The sequence below is a fragment of the Acomys minous genome (assembly GCF_964271855.1).
Source record: "Acomys minous genome assembly, chromosome: 1".
Lineage (NCBI taxonomy): Eukaryota > Metazoa > Chordata > Mammalia > Rodentia > Muridae > Acomys > Acomys minous.
The window spans coordinates 54,756,418-54,777,986 of NC_140483.1; the positions used below are offsets into that span (position 1 = coordinate 54,756,418).

At 50.8% G+C, this 21,569-nt stretch overlaps 1 protein-coding gene across 3 annotated transcripts in view; it reads left to right on the top strand.

Moving 5' to 3' along the window:
- LGR6 (leucine rich repeat containing G protein-coupled receptor 6) overlaps positions 1-21,569 on the top strand; it is a 126,131-nt gene that overhangs the window by 41,023 nt on the left and 63,539 nt on the right. For all 3 annotated transcript variants that reach the window (XM_084796243.1, XM_084796241.1, XM_084796242.1), the window contains exon 4: positions 2,574-2,645. In XM_084796243.1, coding sequence (XP_084652369.1) covers positions 2,574-2,645 — 72 coding nt within the window. The remainder of the gene's footprint in view (positions 1-2,573; positions 2,646-21,569) is intronic.

Genomic DNA, 21,569 nt, shown 5'->3' on the forward strand with positions numbered 1-21,569 from the left:
ACACCACATTTTAAAGTAAGTTGGGGAGACCCAAGTTTAAATTCCACCCATGAAACGAAGCACTGTCATTAGAAAGGTCTCCTAGATGCTATATAAGTCCAGGTGGGAGGGACAGGAGGCTAAGAGAACTCCGGTAATTGAGTGTGCACAAAGGGACAGGGCCCTTCAGCTCCTCAGAGCCTGCACCTACACACAGCTCCTCTCAATATGTCTTCCTGTAATGGCGCACAGACCCTGATCTCAGGGGTCCCAAAGCCTGCCTTTGACCTCCCTTTGGCTCTGCTCCCGTGAGATGCTCCTGTCACTCACCACCTCATACCTGCTCTAGCCCCTGGTGCCTGCTTTGTGCTTTATCTTCCAGCTACGGCTTTCCTGCATCCCCTAAAGGAGGCCAGCAGTGAGAGCAGGCATCTGTGGCCAGGGTAGGGCCATACAGGAGGCACCTATAGCTAGCAGGCTCTTGCTACGGCCCTTCAGCATTTTCTGGTCCTGCTGTCTCCTGTTTTATGAGAAAAGTTGTGTGGCGTAATCTGTCCAGATGGCATTCTAACCCCCTGGGGTTCAAACCCAGTCCCATCACTTACCTGCCTTGTGGCCTTTGACATAGATAACTAACCTCCTAAGGCGGCCAAGTGTGGAGCCCTCAGAGCCACCTCTGGCCCATTAACTGTTAGATCAGATGGTCCGCTGCTCTTCCTGAAGTCTGGCATCACCTTGCACTCTTGAGAAGGGAGCTTAGCCTCTCAGCCTCAGCAGATGCTCACTCTCTATTGTGTCTTGGGAGTCTGGCCAGCTCATGTCTCTTCCTGGAGGAAGGGGGCTCAGTTCCACTGTCTGTGTTCCTAGTCAGCTGTATCCTGCCTTTCTGCTCCCTACCCTATTTCCCGAATTTATCTTGTGCCCTCCTTCTCTCACATCTGGATCTAGAGCCTGGAGATTCAGAATGCCCACGGGGGAGGAAAGATTTGGTTAAATTCCTAAAAAAAAAAAGCCCATGCTGTAGCATACCCTTGAGCTTGTAACCCCTGCCCTGGGGAGGAGAAATAAGTGAATCCTTGGGGCTTTGTAGCTGGTCATCTTAGTCTACTGGAGAGCTCTAGGCCTGTGGGAGACCCTGTCTCAGGAAACAACGTGGGCAGGTCCTGAGGTTGTCCGCTAGCCTCCACTACATAGACACACATGAACACACACACACACACACACACACACACACACACACACACACACACACACACACACACACACAGTGTTCTGTCCAAGGGCCTCCTTGGTATTTCTTAGTGTATTTATTTAATTTTGTGGGCATGGGTGTTTTGTCCACATGTATAAACATACATTTTCTGAATATGTGTGCAGTGCTCATGGAGTCCAGGAGAGAGTGTCAGATACCCTGGAGTTGGAATTACAGACAGCTGTTAGCTACCATGTGGGTGCTGGGAATTGAACCCAGGTTCCCTGGAAGAGCATCCAGTGGAGCCGTCTCTCCAGACTGTTGTTTTTTATTTGCATGTTTATTTAATTTTTCTCCTTCCCATTTCTTTACTCAGTGTTTTCCTTAGAAGTAAACATGCGTAACTGTTGCTCAGGGGGTTCCCTGCACTTTGAGGTACCCCACCCAGCTTACCTAAAGCCCCTGTTATGCCTGGATTCCCCTGGAGTCAATAGCATCCCCTTGCAGAGGTGCCCATTTTTCTGTTGTTCCCTGTCACATGCTCTCTGACCATCTTCCCTGCATATTAGATTTCTAAGCCCCCAGGAAGCCCCCGTGGTTTTGGTCTGTGGTGCCCTCCTAGGTTTTGTGGCTGGCCCTAGTTCTAGGCTGGCAGCCTTGGAAACAGCAATTTAGTGTGTGCTTATGTGAGATTAAGCTGCCACGGCAGGCTGATGATTTCAGGGGCGGAGTGGGGGGGGGGCACACTTCAAATTGCTTCTGTAGACAAGGACTCCAGAAAGCATATTTTCATGATGCCTTGATGCTCGAGGGATAGCCTAGAGTCTTCTTACCTTCATCCATGTCCTTTCTCACAAAGAAACCCTTAGCATCTCAGCTGAATAGATGGGGACACTGAGGCCAAAATTCAGCAGAATCCTATCTTTCTCCTTCTTCTTCTCCTTCTTCTTCTTCTTCTTCTTCTTCTTCTTCTTCTTCTTCTTCTTCTTCTTCTTCTTCTTCTTCTTCTTTTCTTTTGAGCTCCTTTCCCACTGTAGCTCAGGCTACCCTGTAACTCAATATCTATCCCAGGCTGTAATTGAGCTTCTCTCTGCCTCTGAAGTACCGGATTAAATGTCTGTGTCTCCATGTCTTGTTCTCCTATATCTTCGTCACCTTTTTCCTCCTGCCATGTCTTACCAACTCTCCTCAGGTACCTCTCTCCCACACTATAATCCACTGTGTACCTCAACTACCCTTGCACCCCCTGCCCCACCCCCTCCCCCGCCATTCCCCACTATCAGGTCAGGAGGCTATACCTCAGACTCTGGGCTCTGAAGCAGAAGAGGGAGTTACAGGGGGAGCCCCTACCCAACTGCACTCAGCACCCAGCGACTCTTACAGACCTCTCTTTCCCCTTCAGGATGCTGCAGAGCAACCAGCTCCGAGGGATCCCAGCTGAGGCACTGTGGGAGCTGCCCAGCCTGCAGTCACTGTGAGTCATCCAGGGCCCACCTTCCTGGGTCTGGGGCACAACCCAGGCCCTGCCTCACTTTCCCTTCTTCTGGAGCCCACTCGCTAGTGCAGAATGTGCTCCTGGCTCTGGTTCCTTGAGGGTTTTGTTGTCATAAATGTGTGTCCATGACACTTGAGTATTTGCAGGACTTTGGGAATGGAACCTCCCTAGGTAGGGCCACCAGGGCAGAATTCCTGAGGCCACTGGCATTCTGCCACGGAAGCTGGGATGTGGGGGTGGAGACTACTGTCCCAAAGAAGCACCAGGAAGGGGCCGTCTCCTCCCCTTAGCTGGCTTTTGCCCTGGAGCTCAGTAGGAGGAGGGGAGCCAGGTTCAAACACCTACTTCCCTACTTAGCAGTGAAAGGAGACTGTGATCTGGGCCACCCAGGAGAGAGCCCACCCTCCAAGGTCCCTGTAGTTCCCCTTTTGACCAGCAGGGGAATCATGGCAGCAGGACTAAGCCTGGAAGTGGATAAGGGCTTGAGGGTGAGGGAAGTGGGCCCTGCCTACCTGTTGGGTTGTATGCATGTTGTGCCCAACACAAGGCTGGGAACAGGGTAGGTACCTCACACCTACTTATAGAAGCCAATTGAATTTTCGGCTGCATCTATATCCAACCAATAGGTGAATGCATAGTTTGGGAAAAATCAAAGTTGGGAGGTAGAATTCAGGTAGGCGTGACATTTAGCATGTAGGGATATAGTTATGTGTAGTGAGTATTTAGGACTAGGCTTGCACTATCCTTGGCTGTAGGTTCTGCTGTGGCCCCGGCCAGTCAGACAGTCTTAACCTGTTTTGACTGTCCTATGAGCAGAAAGAGGGAGATAGGGAAAGCGGCCTTTCTCTGGATTCTACCTTTAAATAGAGGGTCCCTGGCCAGCTAGTCATAGCCACCACCATTTTGGCTTTCCTCTCTCTGGCTGCCTGGGTATACACTGCTTTTGTTGCCTGAGTAGCCTGGGTAGGAGAACCTTCCTTCTCTCATCCTGTCATCTGTCTGCCCTCCATCCCAGTGTGTCTAGGTATCTGGCCCCAGGAGCCTCCTCCCCTCCATCCTGCAGGCTAGGTAGGCAGTACTCCCTGGGAGGCCAAGGTCAGTAGATGAAAGCCGGGAAAAGCTGTGCGTGCTGTCTTGCCTGCAGACTAAACATTTGCTTAGGGCACCAGCAAAAGGCTGGGAGAGCCAAAAATAAGAAGTGGAGGATTGGGAGGGGGGAAGGGAGGGTTGACATTTCAATCAAAGCATCAAACAGGCTCATAGGAAAAACTGGGACTTATTTTGAAGTTAAATCATTAATTAAAAAAAAAATAAAGAAGGTGACTCACACCTTTTGATGAAGAGGTCTCTGAGGCTCTGTTTTCGGAGCAGGCCTGGAACTTTTAGCTAGACGGATAGTTTCCTAGGCTTTCTGAGAGTGGGCTACTCCCAGGTTTGCAGAGCTAGAACATTCACCCCAGCCCCATTGCACCCCTCTGTTTAGGCAGAGGAGGGCAGAAACCAAGGCGGTTGGGTGGGTCTTTCTTCTTCTGCTCCTGAGAATGCCAGCCTGCCAGGCAAAGCTTGGCTTCAGACCATGCCTCCGATCCTGACTATGTGCCTCAGTTTCTTCATCTTCAAAGTGGGGATCGTGATCTCGCCACACCCAGCGCCAGGGGCTTTCCTGAAAAGAACACGTGGAATCCATGTGAGAGGGATGGAGGAATGGGAGGCTCTGCACAGCTGTGACAGTGTTCGTGTAGCCAGTCACCGGTGCATTCACTTTAAAATACTTCTAAGGCCGTTCTAAGTCGTGACCTTTGTATTAGGAGCCAGACGTGGTGGAGCACGCCTGTAATCCCAGCACTCGGGGAGGCAGAGGCAGAGCCTGGTATACAGGACAGCCAAGGCTACACAGAGAAACCCTGTCTTGAAAAACAAAACAAAACAAAAAATCGTATTCATTGTTGAAGGAGTAGGAAATGTCAATCATGTGAAGAAGCAGGAAAAGACGTGATGGGCAGAGAGAGTTGAGGTAGAGAGGTAAAAGGGGAAGAAACTCTGTGTGTGTGTGTGTGTGTGTGTGTGTGTGTTTGTGTGTGAGTGTGCGTGTGCGTGTGCGTGTGCGTGTGCGTGTGTGTGTGTGTGTGTGTGTGTGTGTGTGTGTCTGGTAGGAAGGGCAGTGGTGGAGAAAGACCTGGAATTAGCACATGATGTTGCCTGACAAGTAAGTGGCAGTGAAGGAATTGGATTGCATGATGAGGGGAGAAGGGAGCCGCAGAAGGACTGAGCAGCACGGCAGTGGGAAAGTTTGTGGTTTTGAAGTTTCCTTTTGGCAGCAGTGATGGGGATGGAGGAGGTGGGGTGAAAGCCAGGCTGCTGAGAGTGACGGTGGCCAGAGGGCAGGCAGGGGCAGCAGTGAAGGGAGAAGCTGATGGGCTCTGGAGACTTCAGGACGCCTTTCCACTCACACCTCAGCTCCTCTGCGGGCTCCCGGAGGTTACTCAACCTCCATCCTGTTTTTTCTTATCCACACAACCATGGCAGTGTTGGCATCCACTCACCTCAAGGGCCTGGCATGAGATGAGTTCAAGGTACACTAGAGACTTGGAACAGTGCCTTCTGTTGTCACTGACAGGCATTAGCTGACCGTGGGAGTAGGGGGAGGGGAGAAGTCACACTGACACCCAGCTCTCTGCCTTTGACATCACAGAAGGAGGAGATCTGGTCACCAAGAGCTTAGCACATGGTGGGACTCATGTCGAACATGCAGGTTAAAGGTTAAATGCAAAGTGAGCCTTGGGGTAACCAAGGTGACCAGCATCTCAGACAAACCAGAGGTTATTCATTCTGTATACAGGGTGCAGGTGTGTGTGTGTGTGTGTGTGTGTGTGTGTGTGTGTGTGTGTGTGTGTATGTGTGTATGTGTGTGTGTGTGTGCATGTATATGTGCAGGTGGGGGGAGCAGAGGCAGGGAGAAGTCAAGGAAGAAGTACCCCATGTGAGGGCTCAGAATGGTCGATGTTATATTCTGAGCTTCTGGGAAGTGAAGCAGGGAAGGAAAGGGTCCTCCTACCCCGCAGACAGGGAAGGGAGGTGCTCCCCACCAAAGTCAGTCCCCACCATGTCAGATAGCCACAGTAAGACCAGGCTCATGTCACAAAGCTGAGAGGACAAATGTAGCCGAGGCCAGTGTCCATAGACCTGTGTGGTCAGCTCCATGTGTTATATCACCCATGTGGCGTCTTCCTCATGCCCTCAGCTAACCCATGAGGGGATGGCAGGAAAGCTTGGGGGCTACCCAAGGTAGAGTCGTGGAGGCATAGACAGGTATACTTCATCTGTGGAATCCCAAAGGCCATGACAGAGACCTTCCTTTGATGGCCGTCACTCGAGGTCCAGAGCAGGAGCAAACGACAACGTCTTGCTCAGTGTTGGAAGCTGGCGCATCAGGGATGCACCCCCATTGTATAGGCTGACATCCTTAGAGCAGGCAAAGTGCGGGAGGCGGGGGGGGGGGGGGGAGGTGGGAAGTGGCACCATGTCCCTTGACACCTCCATATGGGCATATCCTTGTCCTCCTGGAGCCATGCATGGCTCAGCCCCGTGGATGGCCTTAACTTCTACCAGCTAAAACCAGACTCAAGGAACAGGAATTAGGTATGAAGAGTCTAGTGTGGGGCTGGGGCAGCCAGTCTGCATTCCAGGGTCCATGTACTGAGTTGGATGTGGCACATAAGGTACATAAGCTATTTGGTTTGGCACCTGGGCTGGTGGCACCCTACTCCCCAGTACCCCCCACCCTCCTTTGCACACACTTACTTCCTCCCTGACCAACGTGGGAGGAGTGCAGCCACGCCAGACATGTCATACCAGGCTTGAATCCAGGCCAAGAGAAACCACTAGAAGCTAACAGAGCCTGGGGCTAAATAGAAACTGGGTGGGGGTGAGGCGAGGCCCTGGGGGGGGGGGCGGGGAGCCCATGGAAAAGCAGAAGCAAGGCTCTCACAGTCAACACCAGTTGGGCTGGGCTGGGCATCTTGGGAAGCACAGTGCCAAGAAAAAAAGCAGAGAGGACAGAAAAGAGCCAATCTTGGAAGCTCTGAGAAGAGTTTAGCGTCAAGGATAGCCACATAGGGTGACACTGGAGAAGGGACTAAAGAGCAGCGCTGGGCTCCCGACTGAGAACCTGGGAGAACCACCAGAGACCCCAGGATCCATCCACCTACCCATCCATATTTCTATCCACCCATCCATCCACCCACCCACCCAATCCATCCATCCTCTCATCCATCCATCCATCCATCCACCCATCCATCCATCCATCCATTCATCCATCCATCCATCCATCCATCCATCCATCCACCCATCCATCCATCCATTCATCCATCCATCCATCCATCCATCCATTCATCCATCCACCCATCCATCCATCCATCCACCCATCCATCCACCCATCCATCCATCCATCCATCCATCCATCCACCCACCCATCCATCCATCCACCCATCCATCCATCCATCCATCCATCCATCCATCCATCCTCTCATCCATCCATCCATCCATCCATCCATCCACCCACCCACCCACCCAATCCATCCATCCTCTCATCCATCCATTCATCCACCCACCCATCCATCCATCCATCCATCCACCCATCCATCCATCCATCCACCCACCCATCCATCCATCCAAAACACAGAAGCCACGTGCTATTGGGAGGGGGAGTGGGGAGTCTGGGACATAGGTCTGCATCCTTATACCTCCCTGATGTGCATAGGGTTATGCTCTTGAGGACATTGGGGGAGGGGCAACTAGGCTATGGGGGAACGCCAGACAGGGGAGTGCACTTGGCAATGGCCATTATGCTAATCTCGAAATCCCTGCCAGGTAGCTTCTAGTTATGACCATTTTATAGATGAGGCAACTAAAGCCCAGAGAAGTTAAGTAGCTCACTTGAGATCAAACAGCTAGGATAGAACAGAGGTGGGGTTTTGGTTTGGTTCAGACTCCGTAGTACCAAGGTCTTCACTCTGCACTTTAATACCTTTCAAAGCAGCAATGCCTTAGAATCCAGAGATTTGGGTTTAAGTCTTGGCTTCACCACAAGCTGTCAATCATCTCCCCTCTCTGAGCCTAGGGTTCCCCATTTCTAAGGTGGGAAGGTCAAGGTATTATCCCGCCTGAAGGTGATAGCTATAGAGTACCTGGTTCTGTTCTGGCTGAGGATTCTTGAGACATGTTCACGCTGGGCTTCAGTTTCCCAGTCTGTGCTATGACCAAGTTCCTTATGAACTTTGCACGTTGCGTCTTGGGAATGCAGCAGAGTTGGACAGAGAGAAGAACACAGGCACGTATTCAGGAGAAAATTACCAAGCATTTGAGCATTCCGTCCCATGCCAGGTGTCCCCCAGCACAGGAAGAAGAGGAGTTCCTGGGAAAGATACACCAGGTGCCCCTTCTTCCATACCATGACCTATTTTGAAGGGACAGCTGCACACTGCCCCAGGCTAAAGCTAATAAGAGCAGCGTGCAGATGGCATTTGGTGGGTGATAGTCACTTGCACCTGTCACCTCAGTCTTCATATCACTCCTGTGGGACCAGTATTACTGTTGACTTCACACTCCCCACTCCACAGATGAGTGTCCCGAGGCATAGAGAGGTGACGTTACTGCAGCAGAGCCACCATCAGAACTCAGGTGGCCCCAAGAGGAAGCCACTCTCACATCTACTGCACCTAGCTGCCTCCAAGACTGAGTCTGAGTGGCAGAGGGAGAAGAAGTAGAGCCTAGATGGAGGGGACAGGATGATGTTGGTAGCCTGAGAAACCATGGTCTGCCAGTATTATATTAGTTTTGCCTCTGAGAACTCTCAGCCTTGGTGGGACCCTGAAGACTGTGAGAGAGTGACCATGCCTAGTGACCATGTTTTGGGGCATGCATGGACACTCCAGGAGCTATCTACAGCCCCACTTACAGCCTGGCTCATAGCACGGGGCAGGGGAGGGTCTACAGGAGTCTTCTGGGGGTACAGTGGGACCTTCCTCTCCATTCATAGGCAAATTGTCAGAAGGCCCCAGGGGCAGCTCCAGTGGTGTCAGAAGAGCCAGTTATGTCTAGGGTAGGGATGGGACATTCTCTCCAGGGGACATTGTCCTGCGTCTCCTGAGAACTGAGAGAACCGTGAGGAGGGCACCATGGTGCGCCAAGGGAGGTGTCTTTGAGGAAGGCACTGCGGGCAGAGAATGGGCAAACTCAGTCACTGGTCGAGCTCACAGAACAATGGTTCTCCAGCTCTTGTCCAGAAGAGCTGATTGTATCACCTGGGAACCTGCTAGCTACTGCGTTCTCAGCCCCGTGCAGCACTGTGGTACCAGCATCCCACAGGTAGAGGCGGGAAGGTTCCTGCTTCCTACATAAGAAGATGGGTCTCAAAGCGAGGCATGCACATTCCTAGGCCCCAGGCTATCGCCTCTGGACCATGTCTGTGGGTGGGCTTGACTGTCTGTGCTCCAGGAAGCCCCTCCCCTCAGTGATTCTGGCCCACTGAAGATGAAATTAGAGATGTGGAGGCGCTTCTTTTTCTGGGCTACCGTAACACACCACAATGCTGTGGAGTAAACAGAACTTTACACAGACATAGACCTCCAGGCCCCAGCAGGCTGTACTTGGCTGGAGGTCCTGGGAGACACTTTCCCTGCCTCTTGTAGCTTCTGGTGACTACTGGCATGCTTTGTGGCTTCATTGCTCCTGTGTTTGCCTTCCATCTTCTCGTGGCCTCTCCTCCTCTGTCACTTCTCACAGGAATACTTGTCATTGGATTTTAATACTTCATCTCCAGAGCGCTTCTTAGATTATAGCCACAGAAATCCCCAAGCAAGATCTCATGTACTGATTCTGGACATTTCGATGTGAACATATCATTTGGGGCCACATTGTAGCCTCCTGCAAGGGAAGTTCTGAATGAGGAGGAGGAGGAGGAGGAGGAGGAGGAGGAGGAGGAGGAGGAGGAGGAGGAGAAGGAGGAGGAGGAAAGATGGGCCCAGAGCATCCTTGAGGGTCAAGAGTTGAAGGTGGGGGAAAAAGAGGCGATATATTTCTATAACTCCAGCACTTGGGAGATAGAAGCAGAGAGATCAAGAATTGAGGGCCAGCCTGGGCTATACAGTAAACTGGGGGCTAGCCTGAGCTACAATAGGAAGCAACACGCTTACAAAAACTGGGAACAACAAAATAGCTGAGATTGAGTCAAAAGGAAGTAAACAGAGGCTGTAGGTGTTGGGGGTGGGGTAGGGTGGGGTAGTGTGGTGTAGAGTGGGGGAAGGGGTCACAAATGGCAGCCTGCACCTGCAGAAGTGTAGCAGCAGGAGATCCAGAGCTGACAGGAGTGGGAAGCAACAAGTCCCCCCGTCCCACGCCACCGTAGGCCTAAGAATGATGATCCAAGATGGCAGCCTGAAATTGCTTAGTCTGCCACGAGGAAGGGAAGTCCCCATCTCCAAAGCTGGCCTTGAGCCCTGCTGGTGACTTGGTGAGTTCTGTCTGTACACCAACTTAGCTGCAAGTTAGGGAGGGCCCTGGGGACCAGCTGTGTCAGGGGGCCTAGCAAGGGGTCTCTAGGGACATGTGGAGTAACGGTGGCCTCCCTGACATGGCTATTTTGGGCAGCATGATTATATGCTACCTTGTTTGGATCTTCCAGGGTTCCGGGAGTTGATTACTACATGCGCCTGGGCAGAGGCTGCTCTGAGGTGGGGGTGGTGGGTGGGGGAATGGTGGGCAGACTAATGGCACTTGTAGCCCGTGAGGGTCCCACCATGAGTCATTTGGTTCCTAAGAGACACATGAGTGTCCATGGTGGGATGGACTCTGAGACCTGTTGGTGATTCTTTCAGCCACAAATGCTAGTCTGGAATAGACTTGGCTTCGACTGGGCCACCCAGGAGTAACACTGGGCTCCTATGTCATGGGAGGCATTGCTATGCAGAGTCCTGGCTCTGTGTCTCTCCTGCAGGTGTCTCGGGGCTATGTGTGGTACTTGGGGACTACTTGGGTCAGACAGTCTCTGGCTGAAGCTCTTGACTCCCAGATCCCCTTAGAGGTCTGGGCCGAGGGGGCCCAAGCACCCAGGGGTGAGCCCAGGAGCTCAGATTAGGTTTGAACTCAAGGAAGCCCTAAAGCAGAGCCCAAGGGTGTGGCCGCCTCTTCTGCACAGGTCTCTCCTCCACCTGGGCAGAGAGCCATGCCTAAGCAGCCAGGGCCATGCCTAAGCAGCTTTAGCCTGGACTCTGGGAACATCTGTCCATGTGAGACTCCAGCATGGATGTTTTCCCTCCCTCCACCGCCCTGCTTCCCTCCCTCCATCCTTCCTTCCCTTCTCCACTGTGCTTGGCTTCCCCTCTGTCTTTCTGTCTCCCTGCTCCCCCCACCCCCTTCACTTCCCCCTGCCTCTCTCCATTTATCTATTCATTCCTGCTTGGGAGAGTGCCCGCCATTTATGGCGTAGAAGACACTGAGTTAATAAATGAGGGTCCTGCTACTTAGCAGCTCACAACTTAGGTGGAGATGTGAGACAGCCAGGTCCTCCTCCCCTTCCACTCTCGCCACAGTTGGAGTCAAGCTCCTGAGGCAGGGAAGCTGCTGCAAGAGAAGGGAGCTGACTGCAAGGCAGAAACCCTGGGAAGGAAGACAGAGCATGCGTGACATGAATCATGCCGAGAGCTAATATTTGCCGGGTGCTTAGTGTGCGGCAAGGCTTGGTGTGCAGCAGGCACGGGCCCATTTATTCCTTACCACACGGCTCTAAGGAAGACCCTATGACCTCCATTTTACGGACGAGCAAAGGGAGCTTTAGGGGGCAGCTTGCAGATTTGAATTCTGAGTCCATGCACTTTTTTCCATTTTTTAATGTAGAGTCTTGTTCTACAGCAAGACAGACCTCAAATTCATGGTTCACTCACCTCTGCCTACTGAGTGCTGGGATTATAGGCCTGTGCCACCATGTTTGACCCATGAACACTCTTAGCAGGACTCTAGATTCACAGAAGCTTAGCTGTGAGAGAGCCTACAAGACTGTATACCTCCAAAGCACCAAGGAAACTTACCAAGTGCGGATCCGAGGTCCCTTCTCAGACCTACTGAGCTGAGATCTCCAGGACTAGGACCAAGGAATCTGGGTCTTAGGGAACTACTCCCTGGTGACTGGTGCAATGCCCATTTGGGGACACTGTCCACATCCTCGATGTTTGTATTCCTCATGAGCCTGCAGCATCAACAGCTGAGAACATGAGACACACAGAGCCTCAGGCCCCACCCCAAAGCTCTTGGTTCAGAATCTGGTTTGTTTTTTTTTTTTTTCAGTTTTTTTTTAGGGGGGGAGGGGGTTGTTTTTTGAAGACCAGGCTGGCCTTGAACTCACAGCGATCCACCTGCCTCTGCCTCCCGAGTGCTGGGATTAAAGGCGTGCGCCACCACGCCCAGCACAGAGTCTGCGTTTTTTTTTTAAACAAGTGTCCGTACCTCTCCCTCTAGGCGACCACTCAGTTTGACTTTAGACTCACTTGTCTTTTTTCCCTCCCCAGGATCTTGGGGACCGGGTGTGTGCACTCTGAGCTTGGTGGAGCTGCTTTATCTTTCCTCCCCATCTCCATTAAGATGGACAGCAGTCAATACCAACTGTCAGTTCCCCACTGTTCTTAGCTGCCAAGGACTTTCCATAAAAAGTCCCCACCACCTAGGACTCCCCACTCACTCCCCTGCAGCGGCCTGCACTCATGGGCTAGATGTACGAGAATTCAACTGGCTTAGTGGTAGAAGTACTAGATAGCCCCTTGCTGGAGGATGCAGTTGGAAAGAAAGGGTTAGACTTTGTGAAGAACTTCCAGTGGTCAGTGATGCCAAAAGTGGGTGGGGAAGCTAGTTTCCTTGCAAAAATAATTCAGGGTCACAGTCTCCTCACTTGGCCTGGGGACAGGGGGAAATCTGTCTCTGTCTTCTGACATCTCCTCAGAGCTCACATTTTCCAGGAGTCTTCCTCCCCCTCCCCTCCATCCCCCCCCCCAAGGCCTCTGAGCAGCCCAAAGGGGAGGTGATAAGATGCAAGTAGCACTAGGAAATGTCCTGGCCACCTTTGTACCTGAGGCTAGCAGCTGCCTTTAGGCTCCACCCCCCAGTCACTCTGGGAGAGAAGATGGGTTGGGAGTCAGGGAGGTGTGGTCTTTACGGAGAGTCTCAGGGTAATTTTCCATCTATTTATGAGCCTGAAGAGTAGGGGTGGCTGCTGGCCACTTGCTGTAGTGTGGGAGTCCACATGTCAACTGCAAGGAAAGGCAGAGAACGACCCTGGTTCTTGCTGTGGTCCGGCCAGAGATGCATGGACAGAGGCTGCCCACCTGGGGCCACAGGGCCTTAGAATAGCAAAGCCTGGAAGGTCAGCCGTACAAAGGGCTCCTTTTCACGTGAGGAAGTCGAGTCACACAGAGGGCGGAGCATTCCCAGAGTGTCACCCAGGAATCAGGGAAGGAGCCCAGTCCAGACCATTTTTTCCCTCTTTTAGAAACGGGATGAATTATTTATGAGCCTGTGTGACCACTTGGGCCAGATGGCTTGTAAGATCAGTTGCTCTGGAATGTGACCCTATCCGGGGGACTCTTGCCAAGGTGGCTTCCTTCCCCTCATCACTCCTGACACCTGTTTGGGGCCAGCTCCTTCCCCCAACTCTCCCTTAAGCAGCTCCAGTGGGCGGGGCAGGGCAGAGTGAGGTGGGATGGCTGTATCGAAGAACTCTGGACTATTGGACAGGGTCCGGGCTTGGGCAGGTGAGGAGTGAAAACTCGTAGTGTGTGTGTGTTCGCAAGTTGAGCTACTGTGGATGGCTGTAGCAAAAGAATGCAAGTAGCAACAGAATGCTGAGCTAGCATGGGGCTGGCGGCCCAAGGTAAGGGGTGTCTGCTGTTCTCTGGTTTGGCAGTCTCATGATTGAGGGGGAATGGGCACTGTGGCCCTGAGCTTTTGCCACCTTCCTCTTATCTCCTAAGAAAAAGACACTGTCTCCAGATGTGTTTTCAGGCTCCTTCTGGTCCCCAGAAAACCTTTAGTAGGGGTGACCTCAGTCCCCTTCTTCTTCTTCTTCTTCTTCTTCTTCTTCTTCTTCTTCTTCTTCTTCTTCTTCTTCTTCTTCTTCTTCTTCTTTTAAGATTTATTTACTATTTGTACAGTATTCGGCCCACATGTGTGCCTGCCTACCACATTACAGGTGGTTGTGAGCTACCATGTGGTTGCTGGGAATTGAACTTGGGACCTTCAGAAGAGCAGACAGTGCTCTTAAACCTCTGAGCCATCTCTGCAGCCCCTCAGCCCCATTCTTAATCAATGCCAAACCACTACCATGGGAGTAAGAGCAGGGAGGGGAGAGAGGGAGGGGAGAGGGAGGGACTGTGGGCATCTCCAGTGTTGCCTGTACCTCATCCAGTCTTCATGCAGCAGCAGGTCTCCTGGTCCACCACCTATCAGGGCCCTGCTGTCCAGCCTCCAGCGGCATCAGCTCTTCTCCCCTTCATATGCTCCTGGGGGTTGCCTGCGGTGTGGCCTGCAGCTCTCCTGGCCCATCAGAAGGGGCAGAGCCTTTGTGCTGGGCTCTCCACGCCTGGTCTCTAGCTCTTGCCCGCTCTCTCCCTTTGGCTGCTGCTGAAACTCATTCTCCCATCCTCCCTGCCCGCTGACCACACCTCTACCTTCTTTGCAGACCCCTCCCCGCCAGTCCATTCTCTAGGAGCATCATTCTTTGGAGTCCGGCCCTCGTAGTCTCCTGAGACAGTTCCGTGTCTGCCTGTGTGGGCTCTGTGACAACTTGCATGCTGATGGTTCTCAAGGGGGGGAGTCCTATTTCCTTAGCCTAGGTTGGTCCCCTGAACTGACCAGTGGAGTCTCTGCATGGTGGGCCCCGAAGGCCTCACACATTTCCCAAACTAAGCCCACACGCTGCCTTCCTAAGCTCTCTATTCCAGGGAGTCACACCATTCATTTACTTCTGTGGTTTGGGAACTAGGTGTCAGCTTTGACTCTAGCACCATCGGTGCGTCCAACACATTGGGTTCCTGTGTCGCCTGTCCCAGCTGCTCTGGAACAGGCTTTCTTCTCCTCACTTCCCTTGCCTGCAGCGGCCTTCTAGCCGGCTACTTGCTTCTATGCTGAATTTGCCCTCTGCCCTTAACTGCAGCCAGATGGGGGCTTAAAACACAAATCTGAGTGAGTCACTCTGCTTAAGGGTGTTCAGCGTGATCCTGACAACAAAGCCCAAATTCCCACAACCCCTACCCATGGCTCGGGACTTCTGGACCATGGTAGAGAGCTTTGCATCTGCTCCTGCTGTTTTGGCTACTCTCCCAGGGACACTGGCTCCTGCTTCTCTCTTCTCTCTCTCTCTCTCTCTCTCTCTCTCTCTCTCTCTCTCTCTCTCTCTCTCTCTCTCTCCTGCTCGTCTACCACCTCTCTATCTCTCTTGCTGCAGGAGGGCTTTTGCTAACCCTTAGGTTCATCCCGCTGTCCTGAGATGCAGTCACCTGAGACTCACCATTGCCTTCCAGTCCCAGTGCGCTTCCTTCAATGAAGTCCCCTGAGTTCCATGCACCCGCTCTGCCCTTTCTCATTCTTTTAATTTAGAAGCTGTGCATGGCACATAGCAGGCACCAAGTGACTGCCAGAGGCTCCCTGCTCCCCAATCCCCAGTTAACAAAGGCAGGCAGGACATCTTGAAAACACTTCTGAAAACAGTGCATTTCTGGGGGGAGCTTATCCCAGGTGGAGAGTGCTTATGGGCCTGAATTGTCTTCTCCTTGGGAGAGAGGCAGTGTGAACATGTGTGTGTGTGTGTGTGTGTGTGTGTGTGTGTGTGTTCATGAACAAGGTGACAGGACCAGAGATGGTAGTCATTGCCCAGTGACAACAGCTTGGAAGACCTGGGGCTTAAATTTCAACTCAGGTGTGACTGGGTCCTGAGACTGAACACGTTCTACCACAACTTATTTGCTCCTTCACACTTTCTAGATTTTTCCTTAGCCTGCGTGGTAGGTGGGTGGTTTTGAGGAAGGAGGAAGGAGCCTCTGGGTTCACAGATTTTTTTTCCTGCCCTCCTTCACTTTCTGGGGCAGCAGGATAGCAGGCAGGGCTGAGACTACAATCAGAGCAGGGAAGCAAGTGTTTGACATGAGCAGGATGCAGGTCACAGTCGACATAGGCAAAGCAGCTTGGTGAGGGAGAGTTGGCTGGGTTCTGTGCCAGGAGGTGGTGGTGGGGGCAAGGTGAGCCTAGGGATGGTAGGCCCCCACTATCTGATAGCGTTTTGTGAAGGGCTGCACATTGGAACATAATCACCCTAAATCAAACAGTAAACTTGTTAATTTTGAGAAAGCCATGCTATGGTCCTCAGAGCCGAGAATATCGTTACTTAGTTACCTGCTACTTGAAAATAATCTAAATCTTGCAGTTACTTAGCATCTGCCGGGACCAGACATCTTCCTACAGTGATGAGGCAGGGTCCTATGGAAAACAGTGAAAGCTGACTACTTGGGGTGTTCATACTTTCCAGAGTTCTGGGTTGGTGTGGGGGTTGGGGAAGAAAGAAGAGAAGCCTCCAGAGCCAGGGAGCCAGGAGGCACCATTCCCTGAAGATGCTCCCCCTCCCAGCTCAGTCCCCTTTCCTTCCTGCTCTGTCAGCTGCAGTTGACAAGAATGAAGCTGCTCAGCCTCCTCAGGGACCAAGCAGGCCTTCTGGGCCAAGGCAGCTGTCTCGGCCCCCAGCCCTAGCTCCAGCCTGGTCCCCTGGCTCCCATTAACCTGCCTCTCAAGCCGCACATCTGCTAACCTGGGGGCTTGAATGGCCTTAGGAGTAAAAACTCCTTCAGAACATCTGGAGTGCGGGGATACGTGGGGCCCCACCTGGAAAGGAGAGGAGGTGAGAAGGGGGAGAAGGGAAGGAAGATGGAAGAGGAGAGGGAACAAGAACCAGAGAGGGAGGCAGCGCGCTGTGTGCGTGGCGGCTGCTGGTGGGAAAACAGAAGCAGGCTCGTCTTGGGGTCCTGGTGTCTGTCCTTTGTCAGGTGGGAGGGACACACTGAAGTGTGCATCCAAGGCTGCTGTGGCGCTTGCTAGGTAATCTGTGCCTTTCATTAGAGACCAGCGTTCCAATTTTCTACTGGCTGTCCCAACAAAGGCAGCCACGCCCACCCCCCCACCCCCCACCCCCCACCCCCACCCCCACCCTTCCACAGACTCAGCCTCCTTTGCCTTCAAGACTTTGCCCAAATTGTTTCTCAAGCTAAGATGTTTTCCTTTTCCATGCTGCCATGCCTTGCTTCTCCCCTTCCTGCTACTTTAGCACTTCACCTCCTCCAGGGAGTCCCCCAGGATGGCTCCATCTGTCTCTGGCCTTGCCCAACACATGGAGAACACTCACTCAATAGTACCACAGCCAGGAGATCTGCTCTTCGGAACCTTTTCTCCCCTATTAGTCTTGGCTTTTGCATTTGCAGCTGGGTAGTGGTCCAGGCGTGGTGTGATGGAACCAAGCAAGCACTCCTGGGGAATAATGGGTGAATGGGAGAGTGAACATTGTGTTCCAGCCAGTACCAGCTGTGCCAAATGTCCTGCCACAGCTGCCTATATAGGAGTTCAGAGCGAGCCGGGTGGAGGTGTGGGCATTACCTAGAGATCCGAATTCAGCCTTAGGGACTTTAAACAGTAGGTGGCAACGTTTTGGTGAACCTTGAAAGCTCTGAGGAAGGAAGGGCTTTTATGTCCAGCCTAGGGCAAATGGCATCCATATTGGCTTGCCCCTCTTTCTATTAAGATGTCATAAATGCTCTGTATCTGCCTGTATCCAAGCTGCTCTATGTCTTGGAAGGAGAAACAGGAAGGAAGCAGTCTTGGGAGTGCTGGCCAGTGTGAGCACTATGCCAGCCTTGTGCCCACGTTGTCTTTCCCTCTGCCCACTTCATGCAGTTCTTCACCGGCCAGGAGACCCTGTCTAGGCCCCTCGAGTTCTGAAGCCTGGGCAAATGTCCCCTTTTGGTGGACAGGATGCTGTGGGGTTTTATAGGGTCTTTCTGTGAGAAAGCTTTTCTTTGGAGGCCAGCTCTGCCTTTTTTTCCAGAGAAGAGTCACAGATTAGCTCAACATTCTGACCCTCAGCTTTGAGATCTGTCAACTGGGGATAATAAAGGGTTCATTTTCAAGACTGATGAGACAGTGAGTAGAGAGGCTGGGGACACCCTAAGTACACAGGAAGGGTGGTCCTGTGTTAGTTACTGCCACCCGTGTCCCCAGAACTGTCTCACTCAGCATCATCTTTTCCTGTGGGTAACAGGGTCTATGGCATGATGGGTTTGGACAACTCAAGAGAACGTCTGGTTATGTGGCCCTAGATTCAGATAGAGTGGCCTTTTAAGAAGACTTGACCATAAACCTAGATCATCCCAAGAGAGACAGATTCCCCAACCCCTGAACTCATAACTGGCCCATCCCTCTTGGGGTCAGTTTGCACGTTTGGATCACTTTTCCCATGACTCTTTTGGTAGGCACATAAGCTGAGCAGTTTCATTGTGATACACTCGCTTCCAGTGAGTTTGTCCTTAAATAAGAGGCTCATGACATGTTCACAGGATAGAGTGATGCCTTCGAGGAACTGGAATACAGTGGAACAGGGAGGAGGACCACCATTTGTAGGCCACCAGCTCTGTGGCAGGTGCTGCGCTGGCTTTTGAAGGAGGTCTAAGGGTTGAACTGGTGGAGAGGAAAGGACAGTTTTTACTAGGAGAGGAGGAAGAGCTTGGTGAAATGGGAAGGCAGCAAGCAAGGTGCATGGAGGAGTAGCATTCATTCAGAGAATGGCAACTTGATTTGCCAGACCCAGATGGTCTCTACACTTACAGCCCTTACTGAAAAAAAAAAGCTGTGTATAGATCATCTTTCTCTACATAGATAGGTCTCAGTGCATACAGGCAACTGCAGGGTTTTCACAGAGGCAGATGGGCATGTCCACAGCATGGGGGACATGAGTAAGCTTCCTTCAGAGGCCACTGTGGGGTAGGTCCTAGATCACAGCAGTGGCCATGCGGTCAGGTCGAGGGCATGTGGCCTTGAAATTCCAATGAGACACGATGGACAAGAGATGCAGGGGGAGGTTTGGTAGAGAGATGGCAAGATGAAGCAGGCACACAGGTCCCCACTGCAGCACGCCCTCCCAAGCCCGTTTCCTAGGTCTCCGACGGTCTCCAGGCTGCAGGCTCTATGGAACTCTTGCTTGCCAGCCCCCTCTCCTCAGCACTCCAACAGTCTGGAACTTAATTATACACTGACGCACTTTGTTTTTTAAAAACATGTTTATTTTTGTTCTGACTCATTGTAGAAAATTTAGAAAATACAAAAAAAAAAAAAAAAAAGACGAAGAAGAAGAAAAATAAAAATCACCCACAATTCTACCACCCAGACACAATGCTTGCTTGCTGGCCTTTTGGGGGTATTTCTCTGTGAACACACAAACACAAATGCTCACTTCATGCAATGTTCTAAGATCTTCTTTTGGGTCTGGTCTGGTGTTGCCTTAAAATCACACTAGCATTAACATTAGTGTTAATAATAATAATTAAAAAAAACCCACACACTAGTGTAACTTTAAAATCACACTCGTGTAACTAAGGTATTCTTAACTGTGATATAATTGTGAAAATCACATAGCATAATTTTCAGCCCTATGTAACTTGTAAACATTTCACCACTTTTTGAAGAAAACTTTGTCCCACCCCCCAACCCCCTCCAGCCCGACGATTAATCCTGTTTCTGGATTGTCCTGTTCTGAACAATTCATGGAATTATGCAACATAGCTCATCCTTTGGCCTGTCATCAAGTTTTTAAAATTCATTCATACTTTGTAACTGTGGATTCATACTTCATCCCCCCTTTTTTTATTGGTCTGTTTTTTGTTTTTTGTTTTTTGTTTTTTTTTTTTTTTTGCTTAATTTGAGGCAGGGTTTCACTCTGTAGCCCTTCTGCGTCTGCCTCCGCATTCTCATTCCCTTCTATAGGTGAATGATGGTCTTTATATTGATAAGCTGTATTTTACTTTACCTATGTATCTGTTGATGAGTTTTCCCCTCCTCCGTATTTTCTTTAGTTTTTGTTTTGTCTTATTTTTACAGGTTTCAGAGTATAGATTTTGTACTTTCTTGGGCTGTTGGGGATTCAGCTTAGGGATCTGCACACTTTGCACACGCTAGGCAAGTACTTTACCACTAAGATACGCCTCTAGCTCCTAGGTTTTTCTAGGTTTCTCACTCTTTTCATCAATTTATTCCTAGATATTTTATTCTCATTAGTGCTGTTGCATATGCAATTGTTCTCTCCTTCTGGGGAAGGCTCAGTGCAAGTACATAGAAACCAGCCAATCTGTTCGCATCACCTGCAGCCTTCTTTTCACAGTGCTTGGCTCTGAGGCTGTGTGTGTGTGCGTGTGTGTATGTGCGTGTATGTGTGTGTGTGCGTGTGCGTATGTGTGTGTGTGCGTGTGTGTGTGTGTGTGTGTGTGTGTGTGTACTTTAATTATGCTTTTCTTTCTTGGTTGATGCTTTAAGGTTTGATAAGTAAAGTCCTGTCTAATTTTCTTTTATTTCGCTCACCTTTCATTTTATGACAGCAACTTTAATTTTATTTCTTCAGCGACCCAAGTCCTTGCCAAAAAACACTCTGTGGGGATGTTGGCTTTACATTGTCTATACATTGAATTGTCATTGTTTCAAATATCTAGGGAATTTAGTCTGTGCCCACAGGATTTATTATTTTTCTTAATCCAAAACATCTTTATGGATCACAATATACGTCCCCCCCCCCCCCCCCCGTTTTGCTTGTTCTCATTAAGGACCTATGTATTTCTTGCTAGAATGACATCACGATGTTCATAGGGTTTTGTTGTGTGTAAGCTGTTTTGCTGGCTACTGCTGATGTAAAAGAGATGTTTGACAACCGTCCCTTCCACTCCTTGCTGCAGCATAGGGAAGGTATTCAGGTGCTGTACTAGCTTGTTTTCCATAGCCGTGATGAGATATTTGTACCCTGGTAGCTTGTAAGGAAAAGTGTGAGAGTTTAAGAGAGCAACTGGGAATTGAACCTCAGGCCTCTGCAGGCTAGGGAGATGTTCTAATCACCAAAACACACCCCCAGCCCAAACCCCGGTGCTCTTCACTCACAGTTCCGGAGGAACAGCATGGTACTGTCATCTTTTCAGCCCCACTAGAATCTTTTTGATACATCACAGCGTGGCGGCTGCTACCATGACAGGAGAACACACACAAGAGGGAGAGAGCACATGGCGAGGTAGGAAGCAGAGAGAGAGAGAGAGAGAGAGAGAGAGAGAGAGAGAGAGAGAGAGAGAGAGAGAGATTTGGGGTCACCCCCCTTTTTAAAAACAACAAACCACTCATAAGTACCCACAACAAGCACATCAGTTTTTCCCAAGTGTGGTGCTAGCAATGACCTATGACCTATGACCTCAGGCCCTGCCATTTAAAGTTTCTGTCACTATTCAATATGGCCAGACTTGGGGACCAAGCTTCCATCCCATGGCCCTTTGGGGGACACACTCAAACCGTCTCCATATTGGTGCGTGGATACACACTTGCCTTGCACCTGGGCACTTCAGTTAATGTGCAATCAGCCTCAGCTGTCACTATTGGTTTTCTTGGATTCACAGTCACAGGATTTGCAGGTACCCAATATTATTTGTAAATGATATCTCATACCTCACTTTTCTGGTTTTGGGCTTATATGTTAGAACTTTTATGATAATGAACAGATTTATCTTGTTCTGGATTTTGAAAGGTAAATATGTACTATTTTCTCAGAGTGTATAATGTAGCTTACCTCTAATATGAATA